This window comes from Cibotium barometz, chromosome 30 (genome assembly GCF_041138505.1).
Source record: "Cibotium barometz isolate CiBa-2024 chromosome 30, ASM4113850v1, whole genome shotgun sequence".
In the NCBI taxonomy this organism is placed as follows: Eukaryota; Viridiplantae; Streptophyta; class Polypodiopsida; order Cyatheales; family Cibotiaceae; genus Cibotium; species Cibotium barometz.
In genome coordinates this window covers 41,459,684-41,480,941 of record NC_141075.1, presented here as the reverse complement: position 1 = coordinate 41,480,941, position 21,258 = coordinate 41,459,684, and the positions used below count along the sequence as shown (strand labels likewise).

The 21,258-nt window shown below is 40.7% G+C and overlaps 1 protein-coding gene across 1 annotated transcript; it reads left to right on the top strand.

The window, feature by feature from the left end:
* The first annotated feature begins 13,675 nt into the window (after positions 1-13,675).
* Positions 13,676-16,501, top strand: LOC147621498 (small ribosomal subunit protein RACK1-like). Its single transcript, XM_086824253.1, has 2 exons — positions 13,676-14,669; positions 16,029-16,501. Exons 1-2 carry the CDS (start codon positions 13,824-13,826, stop codon positions 16,128-16,130), a joined length of 948 nt encoding a protein of 315 aa, XP_086680379.1. The 5' UTR covers positions 13,676-13,823; the 3' UTR covers positions 16,131-16,501.
* The last annotated feature ends 4,757 nt before the right edge of the window (positions 16,502-21,258 follow it).

Genomic DNA, 21,258 nt, shown 5'->3' with positions numbered 1-21,258 from the left:
TCAGCACCCTCTAGGCTCCTTCGCAGGTCACCTAGTGCTTCACTCATAGGCCACTTCCTTGGTCCCTCATCCACCATATCGGAAGCTCACCATTTTAATCGAACCGAGGCTGGTCAAGACCTTGATTGACCTTGCCTCGCGAGAAGTCCTTCATTGACTCTCCGTCAGGTGTGCAACCTCATCATTCCACATTCTTCTACATCAATTCACATCACATCTTTCCACATCTATTTACATTGTCCTACATCCATTTATACCATTCCACATCCATTCGTATCCATTCTCATCATCCTACATCCATTCACATTTATTCACATCATTCCTACATCCATCACATCATTCCTATATCCATTCATATCATTCCTACATCCATTCACATCCATTTATACCATTCCTACATCCATTCACATCCATTCACATCCATTTATACCATTCCACATCCATTCGTATCCATTCTCATCATCCTACATCCATTCACATTTATTCACATCATTCTTACATCCATTCACATCATTCCTACATCCATTCACATTCATTCACATCATTCCTACATCCATTCACATCATTCCTGCATCCATTCACATCCATTGATAAACACTTTAATTAAGCATTAATTACTCTCTATTTGTAGGTAAATTTCTATTATATGAAAACAGAGAGTAAATTGATGATTTGAGAGGCTTAAAGAGCAAATAAAGCTATAAGACGATATGAGCATGGAGAAATGATAGCTAAATATTCTCATAGCTTTAATTGCATAAAAAACATAATTTATACTAGTTCTTGAGCCCATTTTTAGTCTAGTTCTTGAGCCCATTTTTAGTCTATATAGAAATCTAAAAATGCTCCCAGTTTTATGCTCGAATTGCACCATGGATGCTTGATATGAGTTAATGTAGATGATCTCATTGCTCTTGTGGGATTATGGGTTGCTTAAATCTTCATTAAAATCACTTGATTTGAGGTGATTTGAGTGAATGAATGGAAGACATTTAGCAAACTAATTAAGGCCTTAATGATATTTACCAGTTGGGCATCCTAGAGTTGTATTGGTGGCTAAGGGATGGTGGTAGGCTCTGATACTAACTTGAAACTTGCAAGTTAGAAGTGATTCGGGTGGATAGTAGTGACTTAGGCTCAGCATTTTAGCATAATCTCCGTAGAAAAAATTAATTAGTACTATTGTTAAGATAATAACAATGCTAGAGAGTTGATCCAACATACACAATTTCCATTAGATGGGCGGGGTCTTTAAATAGGTTGGAGTACATCATCATTAGCTCATGGATTAGATTAATCTTTTCCTAATCATGCCCTAAATAATCTCCCTTGATTCTCAGTCCACCATCCTTTGATTTGAGGATATTCAATGTTGAAGAAAGACTTTTGTGATCCCCACTTAAAGTAGCCACTTTCTTCTTGGGAATCTACTACGTGTAGTTAGTACCTTTTAAGGTTTACAACGCTTCCTTACATTTGCCATTGTAATTTCTTATAACCTTGGTAACATTTGATCTCTAAGTGCATACTCCACTTACTTTCTAACATTGCATGCTTGATGGTTTTCTTGAATAGGTACGTTTAAGTGTAGGATTTTCCCTCTCATGAGCTTCTTGTCTACCCACATCTTGTGAGAGAGAACCAACACACGATGACAACGTAGTGAGGACACGATGGCAGATGGGCTAGTGCACCCACAAGGGAAGTTGCATTTGCAGCTCAATGGCAAGGTACCAAATGACACTTGCTTCAGCATAGGCTATTACAAAAGAGACTCAACTTGTTTGCCATGTGCTTTTTGGCCTAAGCTCTAACAGGCAATTCCTGAAGCCAAGAGTTTGGAAAAGTGTGGCATCTCTACTGGGGGGAAAACCATTATGGTCCTACTCCCACTCCAATGCAAGAGCTTCATGTCGGCTGAATGCCTTCTTCATGAAGTTTATGTCACTAATTATAGAGCTTGTTTTAGTAACTTTGGGGCTTGGTGGACCGTGGTGCCTCCCACTCTCAATTGTTCACTTGTACCTCCACCAAAGTCTATGCTCATTTGGCTCATTTCTTTCCAAGAATCCACACTTAAGGTAGACTCAATGGAATCCGCCTTCTGGTATACACTTTGATAATGTGACTAAAGGCTAGGTGGGTTTGAAAGTATATGGTTTGATGCACTACAGTTATTCGGATTACTATTTTTCTAATAGCTTTCCTAGACCAAAGTTGCATCAAAGGGTTGTTCTTAAAGCAGATCATCTTTTTAGAGTTAATGAGTGATCTTAAACATGCTAGAGGAAATGGATTTAGCCTTTAAAATCTTAGACCAAACCTGGAAATTTCCTCTAGGCTCACGTGCTCATACACTAGTTGGTCAAAATAGTGGCTTGAAGTTGGGGACTCAAGTGAACTCCTGGAATTGGTTCTATGCCAGTTTTGAATAGGGGGCCGAATTAAAATAAACTAGTCTAGGTTTGACTCTAGTCAAACCTAGACTGGTCCAAGTTTGTGACTCTAGTCAAACTTGGACTTCGTTCAAACTTTAAATCTGTTCAAACTTAGACTCTGGTCAATGATATAAAATAGATGGGTTGGATCCATGGATCCAAAGGTGACAGATTGAAGCAAATCAACATGAGGAGACTATAAGGACAGCCATGGCCAATCAACCTCCATCCCAAACAAAGGTCTGAGAGCTCTATGATTTCTCCACCCAACCATGCCAATCTTCCACACGGCTCACCTAAGTTTAGACCCCTCCTCTTTTAATAGCCTATTGGCCCTTTTCATGTGCCCAGCCACTATTATTAGTGCCCGACCACCCTTGAGTCCATTACCAATCATATTGGCTCCCCTAAACCCCAGCCATGCCTTGTCCGAATGGTTGAGCTCTCTAGGCTCCCAGAACTACCACTGTCGTCTCATGATATTACTCCCCCCTTGTTATGGGCTACCTCACCTCCAAGAGAGAACTCTAAACATTCACCTAATGGATGAGCAATAGAACACAACCGTCATGGGGTACTTACCAATGCTTCGATCTCGAGTCCCTTGAGGCCTCCAAGCTCGAGTCCCTTGAGGCCTCCAAGCTCGCTTGTAAAGCTCCAAACTCCAAGCTTCACCTCCACACTGTCACCGTGGAGTTGCTCACACCATCACATAAACCAATCACACCTCTCTCACTCTCTCATACAAGCATAACTTTCAACATTTTTCTCATTATAACCTAATCTAAATGTGCACCCAATGAGTTGATCGAACCATCTCCCAAATCACCAAAGTTACTTCTATGGGTAAGAGGATGATCTAACCCTCGCAAGTGAGAATCACATACATAAGATAAGCTTAACTTATCTCTTTCCATCTGTATGCATCCATTCAACTCATTCAAGAAAGTAATCAATAACCTTACATCCACTCCTCACAATTGCTAATTCATTTGAGACATGGGAAGATCTCCATGGAGATAACACATAAGGGGCAAGCACAAAGGAAGAGCTTAGAAATGACATAGGATTCCAACCAGACATAAAGGAATGAAGTGTCCTTACTCACATTGCCAATAAAAAAGTTATAAGCTCATCCAAAGAGCTACTCAATTTGCCACATGTCACCAACTCCACGATCCCATGGATTGCAACAAATAGAATAAATTCATGTTGCCTAAATAATATGAATACACATATATCCAATGACCATCCAAATGGACCAAGGTGTATCAAATATAAGGCTCTAGGCCCATTAGGCCCATATGCACATGGAAATAAACCATAAACAAATGCCAATGAAGCATCAATGTAATATGTAATTGAAGGGCACACATAAGGATCATGTAATGAAGAGTAAACCAAGGGGATGTAAGGAATCTGGTTAACATACCCCAATTTGTGCCGTGATGTACATCTGGTCCTTGGATGTATAAAAAAGTGATGGGGACACACTATCTCTAAAGTAGATCATATGATGAAAAAAATGAAAAAAATAAAGCCCAAAGACCATTAAATGTGACACTCAAAGTAGATGAGAGGATGATGAAGAAAAAACAAACTACGTAGTGCCTATATGTGACACCCGATCGTTATTTTTTTTTGTGAGTGCATGTGCATGCACAAAAAAAAAAGATTTTTAAAATGTACAAAATGTATGCCAAGATCCCATGAGAAAATGGGTGCATTAGGGGCTTGAAAAAGCATGATAATGAAGTTGAAAGCCACGTGAAAATGCTAGAAATTTAAAAAAACCATGACAATGAAGAATCCTAAAAGCCATGCTTGAAATGCTTGAAATGCATTGATCCCAAATGATGGGGACTAATGTGGTGCTCGAAAGAAAGAGGATGTGCTATAGACATGCTCCATGACATGTGAAGAGTTATGAACATCTCCATAAAGTTGGAAATACCATTCAATCCCAATATTTCAATGAGAAGATCTCTAGTAGGGAGAGGGGTCCAATCCAAGGATGCACTATGGTGTCAAGATGCCTTCTCATGATGACAAGAAAGCTCACAAAGAGTAAGATTAGGTGATACCTCCTCCAAGTAAAATAAAGGCAAGGCTCAAGAATCAAAATTAACGAGGATAAGAAAGTAGGGTTACATGGAGAGGTAATAAATTTCCACCTCAAGTTGAGATTCATGATGGATAAGTAGTGTGGTTTAAGCAAAATTTTGGAATCAACATAATGATTTATGTGAACACTCTCAACCATGAAGCTTTATGTAGACACCCTATATTCATGTATGGCCATGCACTATTATGTGCATACTATTTGTATACACACACTCTTCACGTGAGAACACCCTCTTGTATCAAAAGTCTTAAATCGGGTGAAAAAAGCATTGTAACTGGCTTTTGCCAAATTTATCTTAATAAAAACTATAAATACCCACTGAGGGGACCATTCATGGCACTTAGTTGAGGGGCCGATTAAGCCAATACTTCTCACTCTCTCTCTCTCCCTCTCCCTACGTGTTGGAGCTTTCATGGTATTCTTAGTATGTATGTTTCCATGCTTTATGTGGTTTTATATGCCTCATCTTGCTTCTGTTTGGCAACAGTGGTATCAGAGCTTGGCTATGCTCTCGGGTTGCTTTTCTTTAAAACAGGTTACGTAAATCATGTTTTTGACCTAATAAGTCATAGATTCATATTTTAATTTCTTCTACAAAGTTGTAGAGCTGATTGTCAGCTTTATAAAGCACTAAAAATATCTTCAATTGGAGTTTTCTACCAAAAGTTATGTCCAGATTAGTGGACTGCTATCCAGGGTTGCTTTTTGTGTTGTTTTTTTTAATAGGTTGCATAAATCAAATTTTCGACCTAATAAATCACAGATTCAAATTTTGACCTCTTCTACAAAGTTGTAGATCGTAATTCAAGATTTTCAACGCACTAAAAAGATCCTTAATTAGAATTTTGGATCAAAATTTATGATAAAAACAGTGATTGCTTTTTTTTAAGGAAAAAGTAGCGACTGAAGAGATAAGTGATTTCTCTTACCTGATATGATTTTTGTTATTCCCTACATAATTAAGTAATGATTAATAAGCATGTTTCTAATTTTCTACCTTCTTCTTCTCGTCTTTTTTTTGTGCTTTTATGTTGAAAAGAAGAAAAAAAGTAGATCAAGCGAAGGAAGAAGAATGAAAAGCTAAGTTTTCATCTCTTCGTTTCTCTCTACCACTTCTTTCCTCCCTTGAACATGCTTAATCTCTTTTTCTATTTCTCTCTCTCTCTCTCTCTCTCTCTCTCATATAGGCCATATTTGTAAGTCCTTTCTAAACATAAAAATAATAATTAGGGATCTATGTTTAATATAAAAAAATAATAATTAGGGATCTATGTTTATCTATAGTGTGATAAAATTTATATCTCTAAAATTAGAAACAAAAAAAAAAGGAGCAACTCTATTTATATGGATATCATGTTCTTTTGAGATTATTAGTTTTTTTGGCATGCTTTATCAAACAATCCATCATGAGCGGTGAGAATAACACTACGGTGGCAGATATGTTTCCATCAAATCATTTAAAGTTTGTATATTCACTGTTTTTTTGTTTTTGTTTTTTTTTAAAGAACTGACCTGTTAATACTTGATATGGATTTTATGAGTTTTTCAAGGCATCATACTTCGAGCACTTTCCTTTATTTGACTTGAATCTTTGGGTCTCCCAAATCAACACTTCGATGTAGATATTGTATATTCTTTTATATGAAGCTTTGTAATTGAGATGCACATACACAGTTTTTCTCTCCAAATTGTATATTTAGTTAAAGTTTGTGATTTTATTAGCATATATGTTACATTCCCGTAACGCCGCTACGGGCATTACCACAAGAGGGGACGGCCTCTGGCTCACCACCCAGCCATAGAGGAAGAATGAGGATTGCCCCTCATCCCCCAGGCTATATAGTGTGTGGCCTGCCGTCCACACTAGCCTGGCCGCCCATGACTCCGCATGGACGTCCTCTCCCACTGAACCCCGGATATAGCCATCCGGTCTGCCGTCGGTCACAGGCATTACAGCCTACGTGACATTACCTCCCCCTTAAGAAGAGTTTTCGTCCTCGAAAACAAACTGGGGAAACCTTTTGGAAATTGCACTACGGCATTCCCAGGTAGCTACCTCCTCATCCCTATCTATCCATTTAACAAGTACCTCTTGGTACACTTTATGTCGGGTTTGTCTCTCTCGATACCCAAGAATCCTTTCCGGTTCATGTGGTACGTTTGGTGGAGTGATCAATTCCACCAAAATATCTAGAGAAACTACGTTCTCTAACCCGTGAACTGATTTCTTCAGTTTATTAACATGGAAGACAAGATGAACTTGAGAACTCTCCGGTAACTCAAGTTTGTAGGCTATGTCCCCAATCTTCTTAAGGACCTTGAAAGGATCGCAATATTTAGGAGAAAGTTTATCACACTTTCCCGTTTTCATGGTTGCTGACTGCGCAGGAACCTTTAAAAATACAAAGTCACCTTCTGCAAAGGTCACTTGTCTGCGTCCTTTATCGGCAAATGTTTTAGCGTGATCCTGGCGCTACGAATGCTCTCGCGTGCAGCTTTGAGCATATCATTCATATCTTCAAGGGAATCCTTGACAGATTGAATCTTCTCCTTTTCTAGGCCTACAGCCATCAGAGATCTCGGCTGGAATCCATACATTAACATGAATGGTGTAAATCCAGTCGCTGAGTGTTTGGAGCTATTATAGGCAAACTCCAATAAGGGCAAGTACTCTTCCCAATTAGATTGCTTCTTATTGACATAAGAACGCAACATATCCTCGAGTATTTGGTTAACCCTTTCTGTTTGACCATCAGACTCCGGATGATCTACCGTACTCATACTCAGAGTAGTATCCAACTTTTTGAAGACTTCCCTCCAAAAATGACTGTTGAACTTTCTATCTCTATCCGACACTATATCTGCGGGGGCAGGCCATATAGCTTGTAGAGATGTTCAATAAAGAGTTTTGCCAACTCTGGCGTTTTTACAGTTTTCTTCGTGGTAATAAACTTTGCCAGTTTAGTTGTCCACTACTACCCACACCGAGTCATTCCCTCGACTCGTCTTGGGTAAACCGGTAATGAAATCCATGGAAATGCTTTCCCATTTCCCTTGAGGAATCTCCAGCAGATGGAGTAGTCCTCCAACCTTAAGACGTTCATGTTTATTGACCTGGCACTTACTGCATTTCAGCACATAAGTGTGGACGTTCTTAAACAAACTAGGCCAATAAAACTGTCTTTTTACTAGTGCATAGGTCTTCTGAATCCCAGGATGACCCGCACTTGGACTATCAAAATTATACCCCGAAGGCTTGGCTAGCCTCTCCGGACTAATCTCGCCTCGCTACCCGCCGCACCTACGGCCAGTCTCTCCGGACTAGCATTACGTGCCGGCGAGGAAGGTGGGCGAGGCTGTGACAAAGTGCATACGCGTACAGCGCGCCAGACCTCTGTAAAGATAGGATCATGCTCACACAAGCCAATATTTGGTATTTCAACCAAAACCCCAAGGCAAATTTCATGCCTTGATTTTGCATCATGTCGTTAGCACAGAAGCTAATGTACTGGAGAGCACTCTAGTAGCGCAAGTTCTTAGACTATGCTACTAGATACTTGTAGACTACGCTACCATGTTGCATCACCAACTTGTTAAAACTTCTCCTTGGAAAGCTCTACGGCCATAGGAGAAATAAACTAGAGCCAATCTAATCATGAATCACAAGGATTAGTTCCAAAGTTGAGAGATACTTCTCTCTTAGAGTAACATCTTTGCACAAGCATATGCTCTAGAATTTTGTTGAGTTTCTAACTACCATCAATCTACAGATGGTTAAACTCCACTCTAACTTAGAGTAAATGTAACTTTTTTGAAGATTTCCCTTCAAATATAACAATCAAACTTCCTATCTCTTTGCTGGTGCCAAGTTAGATTTTGTTATATGTTGAAACTTTGAAGGATTATTTTGGGGTCATGTCACCCTTGATGTAGATTTATGTAGAAGTTATATTGACTAACTCAAAGTGAAGATAAATTATGGAATAGGTTAGTGCTATAAAGCAAAGTATCTCTTTATCAACCACTCATGACCTTGGTGGCAATGATTGATGCCTCCATGTGTTGATGAACATGGTTAGTTGAATCTTTCCAAGAAGCACTTGGAAAAGTAGATGCTTGAAGTTGGTCTTGGGCATGGGAGGTTATGTGTTAGCCTTTTTTGGTGATGGTTCGACTTGAGATTTTTTTCCCCACCTAGCGAGTGACAAGTTCTTTTGTCTATGCTCCAATTTTGCGAGCGTACATTCTTGTGTCTACTACAAAGTTTACCTCTTGAATTGCCATAAATAATTTGGTTTGGGAAAGGGCCTACAATGTTGTCACAAACATTGTATCTTATTGTTGGAGGGTTGAGGTAGTTCTAGGGCCATGATGAAGCTTGGCTTATGAGATTTGATGTCCTCAAACAATTGTTAAGGTAGGTGGAGGATTTCTTCCAAGCCACCAACATTATAGTCACCTCTACCATTAAAGTGGTTATTAGTTCTTGGTTTGTGGTTCTTAGTCTAATCATAGAAATGGGCTTGGCGTGTCCAGATCTTTGGTGATGCCGAAACTTGGCCCTTGTGTAAGACAAATTCTTGTGTAGCTGCATCTTTTTCTGATGTAAGTTATTATGGTATTGCTTAGAGTTGTGAAGTAGAGGGCTAGTCATTTATAGGTACGAGTACCTACACTCTCTTTTTAGGAGGTAACAGTTGTTGGCTGCATCTTTTTCTTTGTTTTGTCATGGGCCTTGCAAGTAATTCATTGTTCCCATCTTTTTTGTTATTGTGGTCTACTTGCCTTGTTTTTGGATGCTATATCATTTGGGGATTTTGTGTAGGATTTAGTTTAATAGCAAGGATCTCTTTCTTTGTTTTTACTAAGCACTGGTGAGCACCTACATAGCAAGGATCTCTTTCTTTGTTTTTACTAAGCATTGGTGAGCACCTACATAATGGCATTACCATCATGATATCCTTGGATTTTGAAGTACGTTCTTGGGTACCCACTATTGGAATTAGGTTGGAAAAAGAAGTGGTGATTAAGCATGGTGATCATGCTAATGAATATGATTGACACTAGCACACAATGTGGACACACATAAAGGGCAAAAATGAGAATGAGACAAGAACCACAAGTGTGATTTTTTTATCAGTGGTAGTGGCTAAGCCTTTATAAGCATTAAAAGTACGTAAAAGTGAGCACCCAAGAATATTCCTTATGATGCCCTAAAACTTAGAACCTTATAACCTTTTGCACACTCTATTTGTTGATGGAAATATTTGCTTATTTCTAACACTGATTATCCATCACTCTAGACACGTGTGGATTTACAAAGCAATCTTTGGCTTTAGTTTCACCACCTTAGCCTTTGACATGTTTGGATTTACCTAGCAATCTATGGCTTAGGTTTCACCACCTTAGCCTTTGACATGTTTGGATTTACCTAGCAATCTTTGGCTTTAGTTTCACCACCTTAGCCTTTGACATGTTTGGATTTACCTAGCAATCTATGGCTTAGGTTTCACCAACTTAGTCAAGGTGAGGCTTTACAAAAGAGTAGGGATATTATGTGAATGGCTTTGATTCAAGGAAGCCTTTTTAGAAGGCTTATGCATCATTTTTTATGAGGTTGGCCTCTTCTTTAAGGATAAATTCTTGTTCATTGCTTTCTTTGCTTGTAAGTTTTACTGATGATGATCTCCTTTGGTGGATAAATCATTTTCTTCATGATTAGGCTTTAGTCTTGGAAAGCCCTTTGTTGATGATTTTGTTAGAGTAGAAGACTTGATCTTCATTTGGCAAGTGTAGAGAACATTGTCATCAAAACTATCTAAAATCATGGAATGAGATTTTTTGATATGAGAAGGCCTTGCCAACTGGTATTAGCTTCATCAACAGTGTGTAATCACTTACAAAAGAGGTTTAAGGATTAATGACACACATAAATTGGTGATTTGTGTAAATCTCCCCCTTAAGATAGGTAGAAAACTAGTGTGCTTTGGAGGATGAGAATCATGCAGCAAATGCGTGATGTAAATCAGAGTTAGAGTAGCTCATATACTTGTAAATTGAAGCTTGAAACCCCCAATGACCTCAAAGTGATTTGTGCTTATCACTTGCTTATGATGGTGGGTTGAAACTGATGAAATGCTTGGTTCAGTTGGTGGATACTTTGCTTCAAGATTTAGTGTGCCAACTCCTTGTGCACCAATTATTGATGGCTAAAAGGAAGTTGATCAACTCAAACTATAGGCACTGATTTTACACCTTTTCGCTAAAAAATAATATTTTTTTGAAGCCCTTTTTACTTGAATCAGCCTTTGGTGTGATGGAAGCCCTTTTATCTTGAATTAGGCTGAGCCCTTTGGTGTGGTGGAAGCCCTATGAGTTAGCTTAAAGGCTCTATGCTTGGTTTTCAAAGAGAAGTTGTAAGGAGTGAGAAGCAAGCATGTTAGTGAAAGTTGCATAGAGGAAAGAGAAATGGTTATAGCTAATACAATTATAATTATGGCTTAATGATGATAGCTAGAGATCATAACTTTGATACCATGTTGGAATTATGGCTTAATGATGATAGCTAGAGATCATAGCTATGATACCATGTTGGAATTAGGATTTGAGGTGGAAAGAAGTCGTGATTAAGCATGTTGATCATTGCTAATGAATATGATTATTAACACTTAATAATACTAGCACAAGATGTGGACACAAATTAAGGGCAAAAGTGAGAATGAGCCAAGAACCACAAGTGTGATTTCTCTATTAGTGGCCGAGCCTTTTATAGGCACCAAAAGGACATAAAAGCGAGCACACAAGAATATTCCTCAAGATGCCCCAAACCTTAGAACCTTTTGCACGCTCTATTTGTTGATGGATGATTATTTCCTTATTTCTAACATCCACATTGAATGACTTTTGAGAGCTTGAAATTATTTCATTAGCCTTTGTTTGCTCCTTTGATTGTTCCTAGGTCTCTTATCGAGAGGGTTTGAACTTTCATTGGATAAGAGTGTTGCCCTTGTAATATCCTTTGTACTAGTAATGTGTTTCACATGCAACACCATTGAGCTATATGTTTTCTACATGGTTATTTCTTTGGCTTAAGTTTGTGCCTTTGCTTTCTTTGACTCCTCTTGGTCAATTGGATTACTCGAGGGTCTTTTGGGGATCGAGACTTTAGCATTCCCCATGGAGAAGCCTTGAGGAGGCTTTTGCCACCCACCCTTAGTTATGCTTATGATGAGGTGAGGTTAGGGTGGCTTGCTCATGAGGAATCATAGAGAAGGGCCTAAGAGTCAATGGATGCTGTGAATGGAAAGGTTGGATTTAGCATGCCCTTGTCACATCCTTTGTACTAGTAATGTGTTTCATATGCAACACCATTGAGCTATACATTTTCTACATGGTTGTTTATTGGCTTAAGTTTGTGCCTTTGCTTTCTTTGGCTCCTCTTGGTCAATTGGATTGCTTGAGGGTCTTTTGGGGATCAAGACTTTAGCATTCCCCATGGAGTAGCCTTGAGGAGGCTTTTGCCACCCACCCTTAGTTATGCTTATGAGATGAGGCGAGGGTAGGGTGGCTTGCTCATGAGGAATCATTGGAAGAGAAGGGCCTAAGGGTTAGTGGATGTTGTGAATGGAAAGGTTGGATTTAGCGTGGATGGGACAGTTTCCATAAAGGCTTTGGAACATGATGTTGAGGATTTGGATTAAACCATCCCACCTAAAAATATTATCGACGACAAGTATGGTAAGGTTTCGCCTTTTCGAAGGCTGGCAATGGGGCTACATACTAGGGTTGGCTCTTTAGGGCATAGTGGGACTATCACAGTATTGGTATGGAGTCTTAATGTTGCCATATGCTCGATTCAATAGATGGTACATGGTAATGTCAGTTTACCCATATCCAAGGATCACTAAACCTTTGGGTTATTGCCAATGTATGGCATTTGTTCAAAAAATTAAACACCTTGTACCTTCATTTCATAGGATAGTAAAATATAAGCATTGCATGGAGTGAGTGTTAGTTTGCCTACAATTTCTCCCACTTCCAAGAGTAGTAAAATATAAGCATTGCATGGAGTGAGTGTAGTTTGCCTACAATTTCTCCCACTTCCAAGAGTAGATTTTATGTTTGGGGTTAAGGTGGAGGAGAGCTTGCCATAGCTCGATGACTTTTTATATGGAAACCCTTGGGGTTGACAAATCTTGCTAGTTTTTTAACAAGTCTATTGTATTGGAAAAATTTACCAAGTATCAAGCTCAATTTGTGAAATAACACTAAATGACTTTTTATATGGAAACCTAAGCCACATGCTAGGGGGTGACAAATCTAACAAGTTTGTAGTGGTGGTAATATTTACCAAGTTATCAAGCTCAAATAGCACTCAAAGTGTTAAGGGATGTGATTGATTTACATACATTGTGGTTGAATCCACCAACTTAGCGCCAACAATTTTAGGGATGGCCGTGGGGACGTCAATCGATGTTATGCATCCATGATCATCCTCCAACCATTTGTTGTAGATTTGACTAACATTGATATTGTGGTGTCAAACCCTTCAACTTGCACATCTCTATCCATGGGAGGTGTTTTCCAAGTATAGAGGTTGACCTTCAAGGTTGGCCTTCAAGGTTTTCTCCAATTGTGGACCACTCTAGGCTCTCTCATGGAGGGAGAGATCCTATGATTATATATTGTACTTGTTTGTGAAAGTTCATCATTGTGAAGGTGTGTTTTGATTTAGTGTGCAAGCACTTTGGGCTTGTGTGACTCTGTCAACACCCACCAATACACTATACCAAATCTCTTTAAGGGTAGAGATGGAGATCTTCTTCCGGATCCCAGTTGGGATCCAGTGATGGGTGGTGATTGTTTCTATTTCCTCGTATGTTCAAAAAATGAAGCACCGAGCTCCTCTACAGTCATGCCTCTCATTGGTGTTCCCTCTTTGTTTACGCAAGTCCTTTGGCACGTTGTTGCCAAGCTTTGACTCATTGTCACTTTCTTGCAGATTATCATTTGGGAAGATGACCCATTTACACAATTGGTCAACAAAGTCATTTACAAATTACAAGCAAGAAACCATGGACTCTTCAACCCTAGGAAAAATCTCCTTCCAAGAGTGTCCGGACGTATGTGTGAAAGGCTGCCTTAGGGTTTTCACGTGAAAACGCTGGCCAAGCTCGCCTCTTTGCTCTGCTCCACTGCACATCCATCGTTAGGGTTTTATTTCTCCATTCTGCATTAGAGCAGCAGCAGGAGGAGCAGCCATGGCGGAAACAGTATCTCTGAGGGCGACGCTGAAGGGCCACAGCGACTGGGTCACGGCGATAGCCTGTCCGATAATCGACTCCGACATGATAGTCTCTGCGTCGCGCGACAAGTCGATAGTGGTGTGGTCCTTGACCAGGGACGAAAGCTTCGGTTACACGAAGAAGCGATTGACAGGGCACGGCCATTTCGTGCAGGACGTTGTGATTTCGTCCGACGGACAGTTCGCCCTCTCCGGCAGTTGGGATGGCGAGCTCCGTCTATGGGATCTTAATGGCGGAGTTGCGACAAGGCGTTTCGTCGGACACACCAAGGATGTGCTCAGCGTGGCTTTCTCTGCAGACAACCGGCAGATCGTCTCAGCCTCCCGCGACCGCTCCATCAAGTTGTGGAATACTCTAGGTGAGTGCAAATATACTATCCAAGATGGTGATGCACACACCGGCTGGGTCTCCTGCGTCAGGTTTTCGCCTGTCACTGCTAACCCCATCATCGTCTCCGGGTCATGGGACCGCACCGTCAAGGTCTGGAACCTCACCAATTGTAAGCTCCGGACTAACCTTGCGGGACACACTGGCTATGTCAACAGCGTTACTGTGTCGCCAGATGGCTCCCTCTGTGCCAGCGGTGGCAAGGATGGCGTTGCCATGCTCTGGGATCTAGCCGAGGGCAAGCGCCTCTATTCGCTTGACTCCGGTGACATCATCCATTCTCTGTGCTTTAGCCCAAACAGGTACTGGCTCTGTGCTGCCACGCAGTCCTGCATCAAGATTTGGGATTTGGAGAGCAAGAGCATTGTGGATGAGCTGCGTCCTGATTTCTCCAATTTGACTAAGAATGCACAGGTGCACCATTTCTCCCTTACATCTTGACTAGTTTGTTACATTTAAATTGTTCTTTAGCCATCCACCAGTGAGGTTCTTTTTTGGAGTTCTTATTTTGACTGCTGTTGTTTGAATGTTAACCAGTCCCATCCATTTCTCTCTCTTCAGCCTAACGGAGTTTTTTATCCCTATGGTTGATGTATTGGTGAACCTTGAAATCTCATAGATAAGCATTCCAGTTTTGTCTCTGTTTATCAACCAAGCAAACAGTTTGAACTCAATATATGGAGTGGTTTTTCAAAGCAGCTTATTAGTTTGTACTTTCTCCTTATGACTGTGCAGAGGCTATTTAATGTTGCTTACCTTCAGCCCTGGGCTACATCAATGGCTGCCAGCTCCCCCCTCTCTCTATCTCTAATTCCCCTTTCTCTGTCTTCCTCTTTCTCTGATTTTCTCTTTCATCTCTTTTATCCAAGTTGATCAAGATTTCTCCCACTTTGTTTAGTTTTCAACAATCATTTTTAATGCTTCTAAACTTCCCCAGTTTGATTAAATTTTTTCAAATTGAACAAAATTTCCTCAACCCAGCTCAGCTCTCTCTCTCTCTCTCTCTCTCTCTCTCTCTTTCTCCCCCCCCCCACCAAAAAGGAAGAGAGTAAAAAATAAAAAACATCATTTTGATTTCTTGTGGGAAGTGTGTACTTATCCTACACCCCCATGCTGATGTGGCATTTCCCCATTCCACCCCCCCTCCAATCTGCTGTTTCTGTTTCCTATAATGATACCCCATTTGCGTCGCCAATTTTTTTAATGTGGTGTTCATATTCCTAAGCTTAATGGGGGGGGGTTTATGCAAGTAATTCCCAGTGACTCTGCAGTACCCCCTCTGATCCCCACACCTTATCCTCCATCTCTGTGACCTCAACCATCGTTTTCGGCATTTCAAATAACGACGGCCTCCAAACCTTGTCAATTTGCCTGCATGTTTTCAAATGTCTGCTGTTAAGCCAATTTCATTGTACCTGAGAATTAGCAGGCGCTGTTGACACCACTCTCAATGTCTTGTTTGGCGCTACTCTTGCAAGTAGTGTAGCCCTATGATTGCAACTTTGTCATGCTCCATCGACCTACCAGAGCTTATGAACTTTTACATTTAGGATTACCTTCTTATTCTCTTCTTCCCTCACATGTTTGTGTTTTCAACCCATTTTCAAAGATTCTATGTTTACATGATGTTTTCCTCTGTTGGATTTTTTGAACAATTTATGAAGTTCTTTTCGATTTTGATAACTGTGCATAATGCCCCTGGGTATTGTTTTGTATCTAAGGTCTTGTTTCCACAGTACTGTTAAAGATTTTTTTCGATGGTCATCTTTTCAGGTTCCATACTGTGTGAGCTTGAACTGGAGTGCAGATGGAAGCACCTTGTTTTCGGGATACACAGATGGTGCGATCAGGGTCTGGTCTGTTGGCCGCATATGAGGTCTCTGCACTGCTCTGATAGGCCTGTTAGTAGCATTTTTGTTGTTTAGTCTTATGATAGTGCAGGCTCGAAAGTAGTTAGACCATATTAAAGTTTGATTTACAGGTGTTGTCCTCTTTTGGGCAGAAGAGTGGACGATTGTATTGTTCTGTTCTTAAACTTTTCCTGGTTTCTTATGTGTACTTGACCTTTGAGTTTTAAAGTCATCTTTAGCTCTATGTTAGGGGGGCATTCTTGCTAGTGCAAATTTGAATGCAATCTGTTTAGTAGGCAGCAATGTTTGTGAGACCTTGGTGAAGCTTTTTATTGAGACTGCTTTTCTTCTTGCTATGTATCATTATTAGTTAATAGTGTGATTTTTTGTTTGGTGTATATTTTCTTTCCTTTGATTCTCAATGAAAACCTGTGGAAGTTATCTGAGAGAGAAGCAGCATTGCTTGTACTTGGATATTCTCTGAAATTGATAACGCAAGGTGGTTATAGTTTTCTCAAGAGAATATCCACAATGCAAGGTGAATTTCTCTTAAGAGGAATGCAGACAGTTTGTGGTATGCCGTAATCTTTCTGGTTTACTCGGTAGGTGGTTATTGACATGAGTGTCCTCATCTCTTTCAGTGGAAATATGTTTTTATGAGCCGGAGGAGTCTCTTAGCATCGATATTTCACAGCACCAAGATCCGAATTGACACTGGTGGTGCTAACTGGTTTTAATGCAATTCTCATCTTTTTTATCCCCTCGAAAGTTGGCTTTGTGCATAGGTCTTTTTTGTTTTCCCACATCTAAAAGTTTGACTTGAGTGAACAGTGAACACTCGGATCTTTGTGACAGTCTAGTATGGTGCTCTTCATCGCATTATACAGAGGATAGCAGGGAACAGGTCCTAACATTCTTTTTCTGGGAAGAGGCTGTGCGGGAAGTACAGGCTATGGAGCAGATGTCTCGGCCCTATGAGAGGACTGTGGAGGCATAAAACAGACAGATGAGGGTGAACTTGAATTAGCCTTTGTATTTGGAGTGCTGTATTTCTGTTCTGTTTCGTAGCAACACTGAAAAGAAATTCAGTGTACAGAGTGGTGGTGGCGGAGTGCTGTGTAGACTAGTGGGTTTTGTTAGATGGGGTGGCATGCGGTAGTACACTTGCATGAGTTAAGGGCTGAGTAGTAAAAGTGGTCTGTACTGGGTAGCAGAAAACAAAGTAGGGCAAGTAGCATACTGAAGGGTGTATTGCTGTACTTGAAAATGATCCTCACTGCAAGCTTGTTGTCATGTAGAAGAGTGAACCAGGTGTATGCCAGCTTGTAATTGAGACGGATAGCCTGCAATCCAGTGTTTGTGGATCTGACAGCCGACACTGATACTTCGTGTAAAGGTTTTTTGCTCGGGTGGGTACCATTGTGCTGGTCTGTATTAATGTTAATAAGTGACACTCCTTAAGCTGAATTGTGCTGTTGCAGACTCCCAACTTGAAAAACGTTAGCCATTGTTGGCCCATGATGTGGAGGGTCTTTTGGTAGGTTTCGGACATTTAAGGATGCTTTGTTCTGTGATTGACCTCATTTGGTTCATGGGCCTCTTCAGGAAAGGGATTGTGCATGCAGTTCTAACTGTAGTTTGAGGGCCGCTGACTATGACTTATATGCTAGTAACAGGGAAACATCAGATATTTGCAGGCCGCTGGTGTGGGTCATACTTTTTTGAAGTAGCTTTGTTCTGTGATTGACCTCATTTGGTTCATGGGCCTCCAGGAATGGGATTGTGCATGCAGTTCTCACTGTAGTTTGAGGGCCGCTGACTATGACTTATATGCTAGTAACAGGGAAACATCAGATATTTGCAGGCTGCTGGTGTGGGTCTTGCTTTTTTGAAGTAATCAACGCAACGTGCCCTCCAAAACTTTAAAGAGTGTCTGTGACTCAGTTTCCACATTCTCCAGAAGTGGCAACTGGTTGTAGGTCGAGCACTTCAATATATGCTCCTTAGCATCCATCCACTAGCTTACTGTTGCCTTTTTGTCTCACTTTGGCAATTTAGTTGGTTTGAAACCTAGTGTGATAAGGGAAAAAGTACCCCAAAAATGGGCATTGTTGTCTTGAAATATTTGTGCTTATAGTTAAAACTTAGATTTCTCTTAGGTGTTTATTATCTTAGCTTGAAATAAAAAGTCAATAGAACTTAAAACTACGAACTTGAAACTTGGTCAATTCTGAATAGTCTCTGTCTAATTTCTATTTGTTAGCCAGGTGGTAGTGGCTCCCACATCATGACAAGATTTTCCTCTTTAGGAAAAAGGGAATTTGAAACTAAAAGAGTAAATTGCGGAGCAAATGCAATTTGCAATTTTGTAGAAAGTGTGTAGTGCACACTGTTTAGCATTCCGTTGAAAAGAAATGTGCTATTAAAACAAACAATACCATAAGTTTCAAAGACAATTGGTGTTGGAAATTATTAAAATTAATCCTCTCTTGTGACTAGCGAGGAAGTGCTAGGCGTAAGTGAAGGAGAGAATGTATTGTTTCAAAACTTCTTCTCTAGCAACCATACTAATTTGATATTGTCAAAGAACAGAAAGCGAGGGGTGGATATGAAATGCTAGAGATCACTAGGAGAGAGGATTGTAGCGGTTCAAATGGATTTGGCAACGGACAACATGTGGGTTTCCAAAAGCTTGGCTGAAATTCTAATGGGCATAAGGTTTAAGCTCACTTAAGTCTCTTCACATGGGGGCTTCCAAAAGCTTGCTTGAAATTCTAATGAGAATAAGGCTTAAGCTCACCTTTAGGTCTCTTCACATACTAGAGGGCCCACAAGAGAGTGAGGCTTGGGTACGTGTAGCCTTTGCTAGGACAGGCTAAGAGGGTGACTTTAAGTCTATTCACACAAGGGGAGAAGAGTTGGACATGTCCTAGAGCTAGAGCCTAGCCTCTACATGAGTGTTACCTCCTAGAGGAGGAGGGGAGGGGGGTTTATATAGGTGTGGGTAGGGGGAGCCTACACATGAAGGGAGTGCTAGTAGGGGGGACAAGTGTGTTCAGGTGGGGGTGCCATTTGGGCTAGTTGCATGGGCGGTAGGTGTCTTGGGGAGAGAGCACCACTTGTCCAAGAGGGATATGGAAGGGGTGTACGTGGGGGAGGGGAGGGGAGTGCTAGTAGGGGGGACAAGTGCGTTCAGGTGGGGGTGCCATTTGGGCTAGTTGCATGGGCGGTAGGTGTCTTGGGGAGAGAGCACCACTTGTCCAAGAGGGATATGGAAGGGGTGTACGTGGGGGAGGGGAGGGGAGGGAGGGAGGTGGCAGTGAGAGGGCGTATGTGCACCAGTTATCCAAGAAGGGTCTAGAGGGGGGTGAAGATGGTAAGGTGTATGTGTAGGGAGGCATGCCATGGGGGGAGGATGACGAGCATTGTTTGGGGGGTCGGTGGGCGGCGCTTGTGGATCCAGGATGTTGGTGAGCAATGTCTGTGGATAAGTGTGTGCATAATTTGGGGAGATATGAGCTCTTGAGTGTTAGAGGATGGCGTTGCATGTCACTTGGGCGGGGATCAGGGTGGGGCCCACTGTGCGTGCACCTGGGGGCATCGGTCGGGCCATTGGGATTTTTTAAAGGGAAATTGTTCGGGGTTGTCTCTCGATCCCGTGGCCACTTTTCGTCTGACGTTTGGACATCCGAAATGTTGCTAATTTTGGTTTGAATTTGCCAGATTTCAAAACTTTGCGGGTCAATTTAGGCCACTTTAGTTACATTTCAATCTAGGAAAAAGCCCTACCCAGGGAATTCAGATTTCAAAAGATGTCATTTTTGAATTCAGTTTTTTCATTTCCTAAGTAAAAAGTGCTTAATTTGTAATTGACTCAAAATAGCAGCTTCATAGGGATAAAAAATAATATCTAAATGCAACCATAATGAACCATTTGAACTATACTAGTAATGGATACGCCATATTGTGCTTAATGGGTTGTATTTACAATGGGTATGTGACATGATTTGTCTCTACCTCTTGCTTGTGTATGTGTAAAGGGGGTGCTCTTGCATATTTCTAGAAGATGATTTACTACCGAGACATTCATCTCTTAGTGATAAGAAGGGCTATAAGATCCTCAAAATTTTGAAAGTTTTCATGAGTTTGGATAGATGTATCTTTCTTACCTTGGTACTTGTGCTATATAGCTTAACCAAGGTATCCCATGCATCTTTAAGTGTCACTACATACTGTATGTGATTGATTATAGCATCTGACACACTAATAGATAGCCAATCTATCACTCTGCTAGCTCTCTCATGCATGATTTAAAGGCATGTGCTTGTTGAAGAGTGACATTTTCTTCTTCTCATCACTTGAAATAAACTCCCAGTATCCTTCTCCCATGAGGAAATTTCTCATCTTGAACTTCCATGCTTGGGAGTTTTTCTTGTCCAACTTCTCCCTCGCAATCTGAGATAGGCTATCAGATATGATTACCAACAAACAGTAGCAACTTACTAAACAGTGGTTCTTACAACTCCTACACTTATAGCAAACCTGTAATCTGCAACATAGACACCTCCTGTGGTACTCTAAACCTATTATACAAAAATTGTATATGATTAGTCACATAAACATCCAACAACGTGCAAATCTTAGTTGCACATACTATCTTAGGGATGGAGTTATCGTTAACCGTTTTCTAAAAAATATCTTCCACATTATAATTTGCATGTTTTATGAACATCGCAAAGGTATCAAGGTACTACTGAGATTCCAACCCACACCTATTCATCAAACTTAGCAAAAAAACACTCATCTCTATAGGCCTCTCCATGATTGTGTATTTTTTCTTACATGGGTAGAAACCTTATTCATGAAGAGACTTGCCATCTGCATCACTTCGAATCAAGGAGAAAAAGAAGATGTTGCTCATCCAATAAAAATGCAATCATGTGTGTACCCATTCCAAGGCCAAGTCATCGGAGGCCAAAACGTGCCACAAGGACATAAGAGCGATGAGAATCCAAAACGAGCCCAAGCCTAAATCCTAAGCACAATACATCTTCTCTTTGCTACACTCTTAAGGTTTAGTCACTTGCATTGGAGGAGCAAGCATAAAGGTCAAGTTAAGTCGCCTATGCGGGATGGGATATGTGTAAAATTCA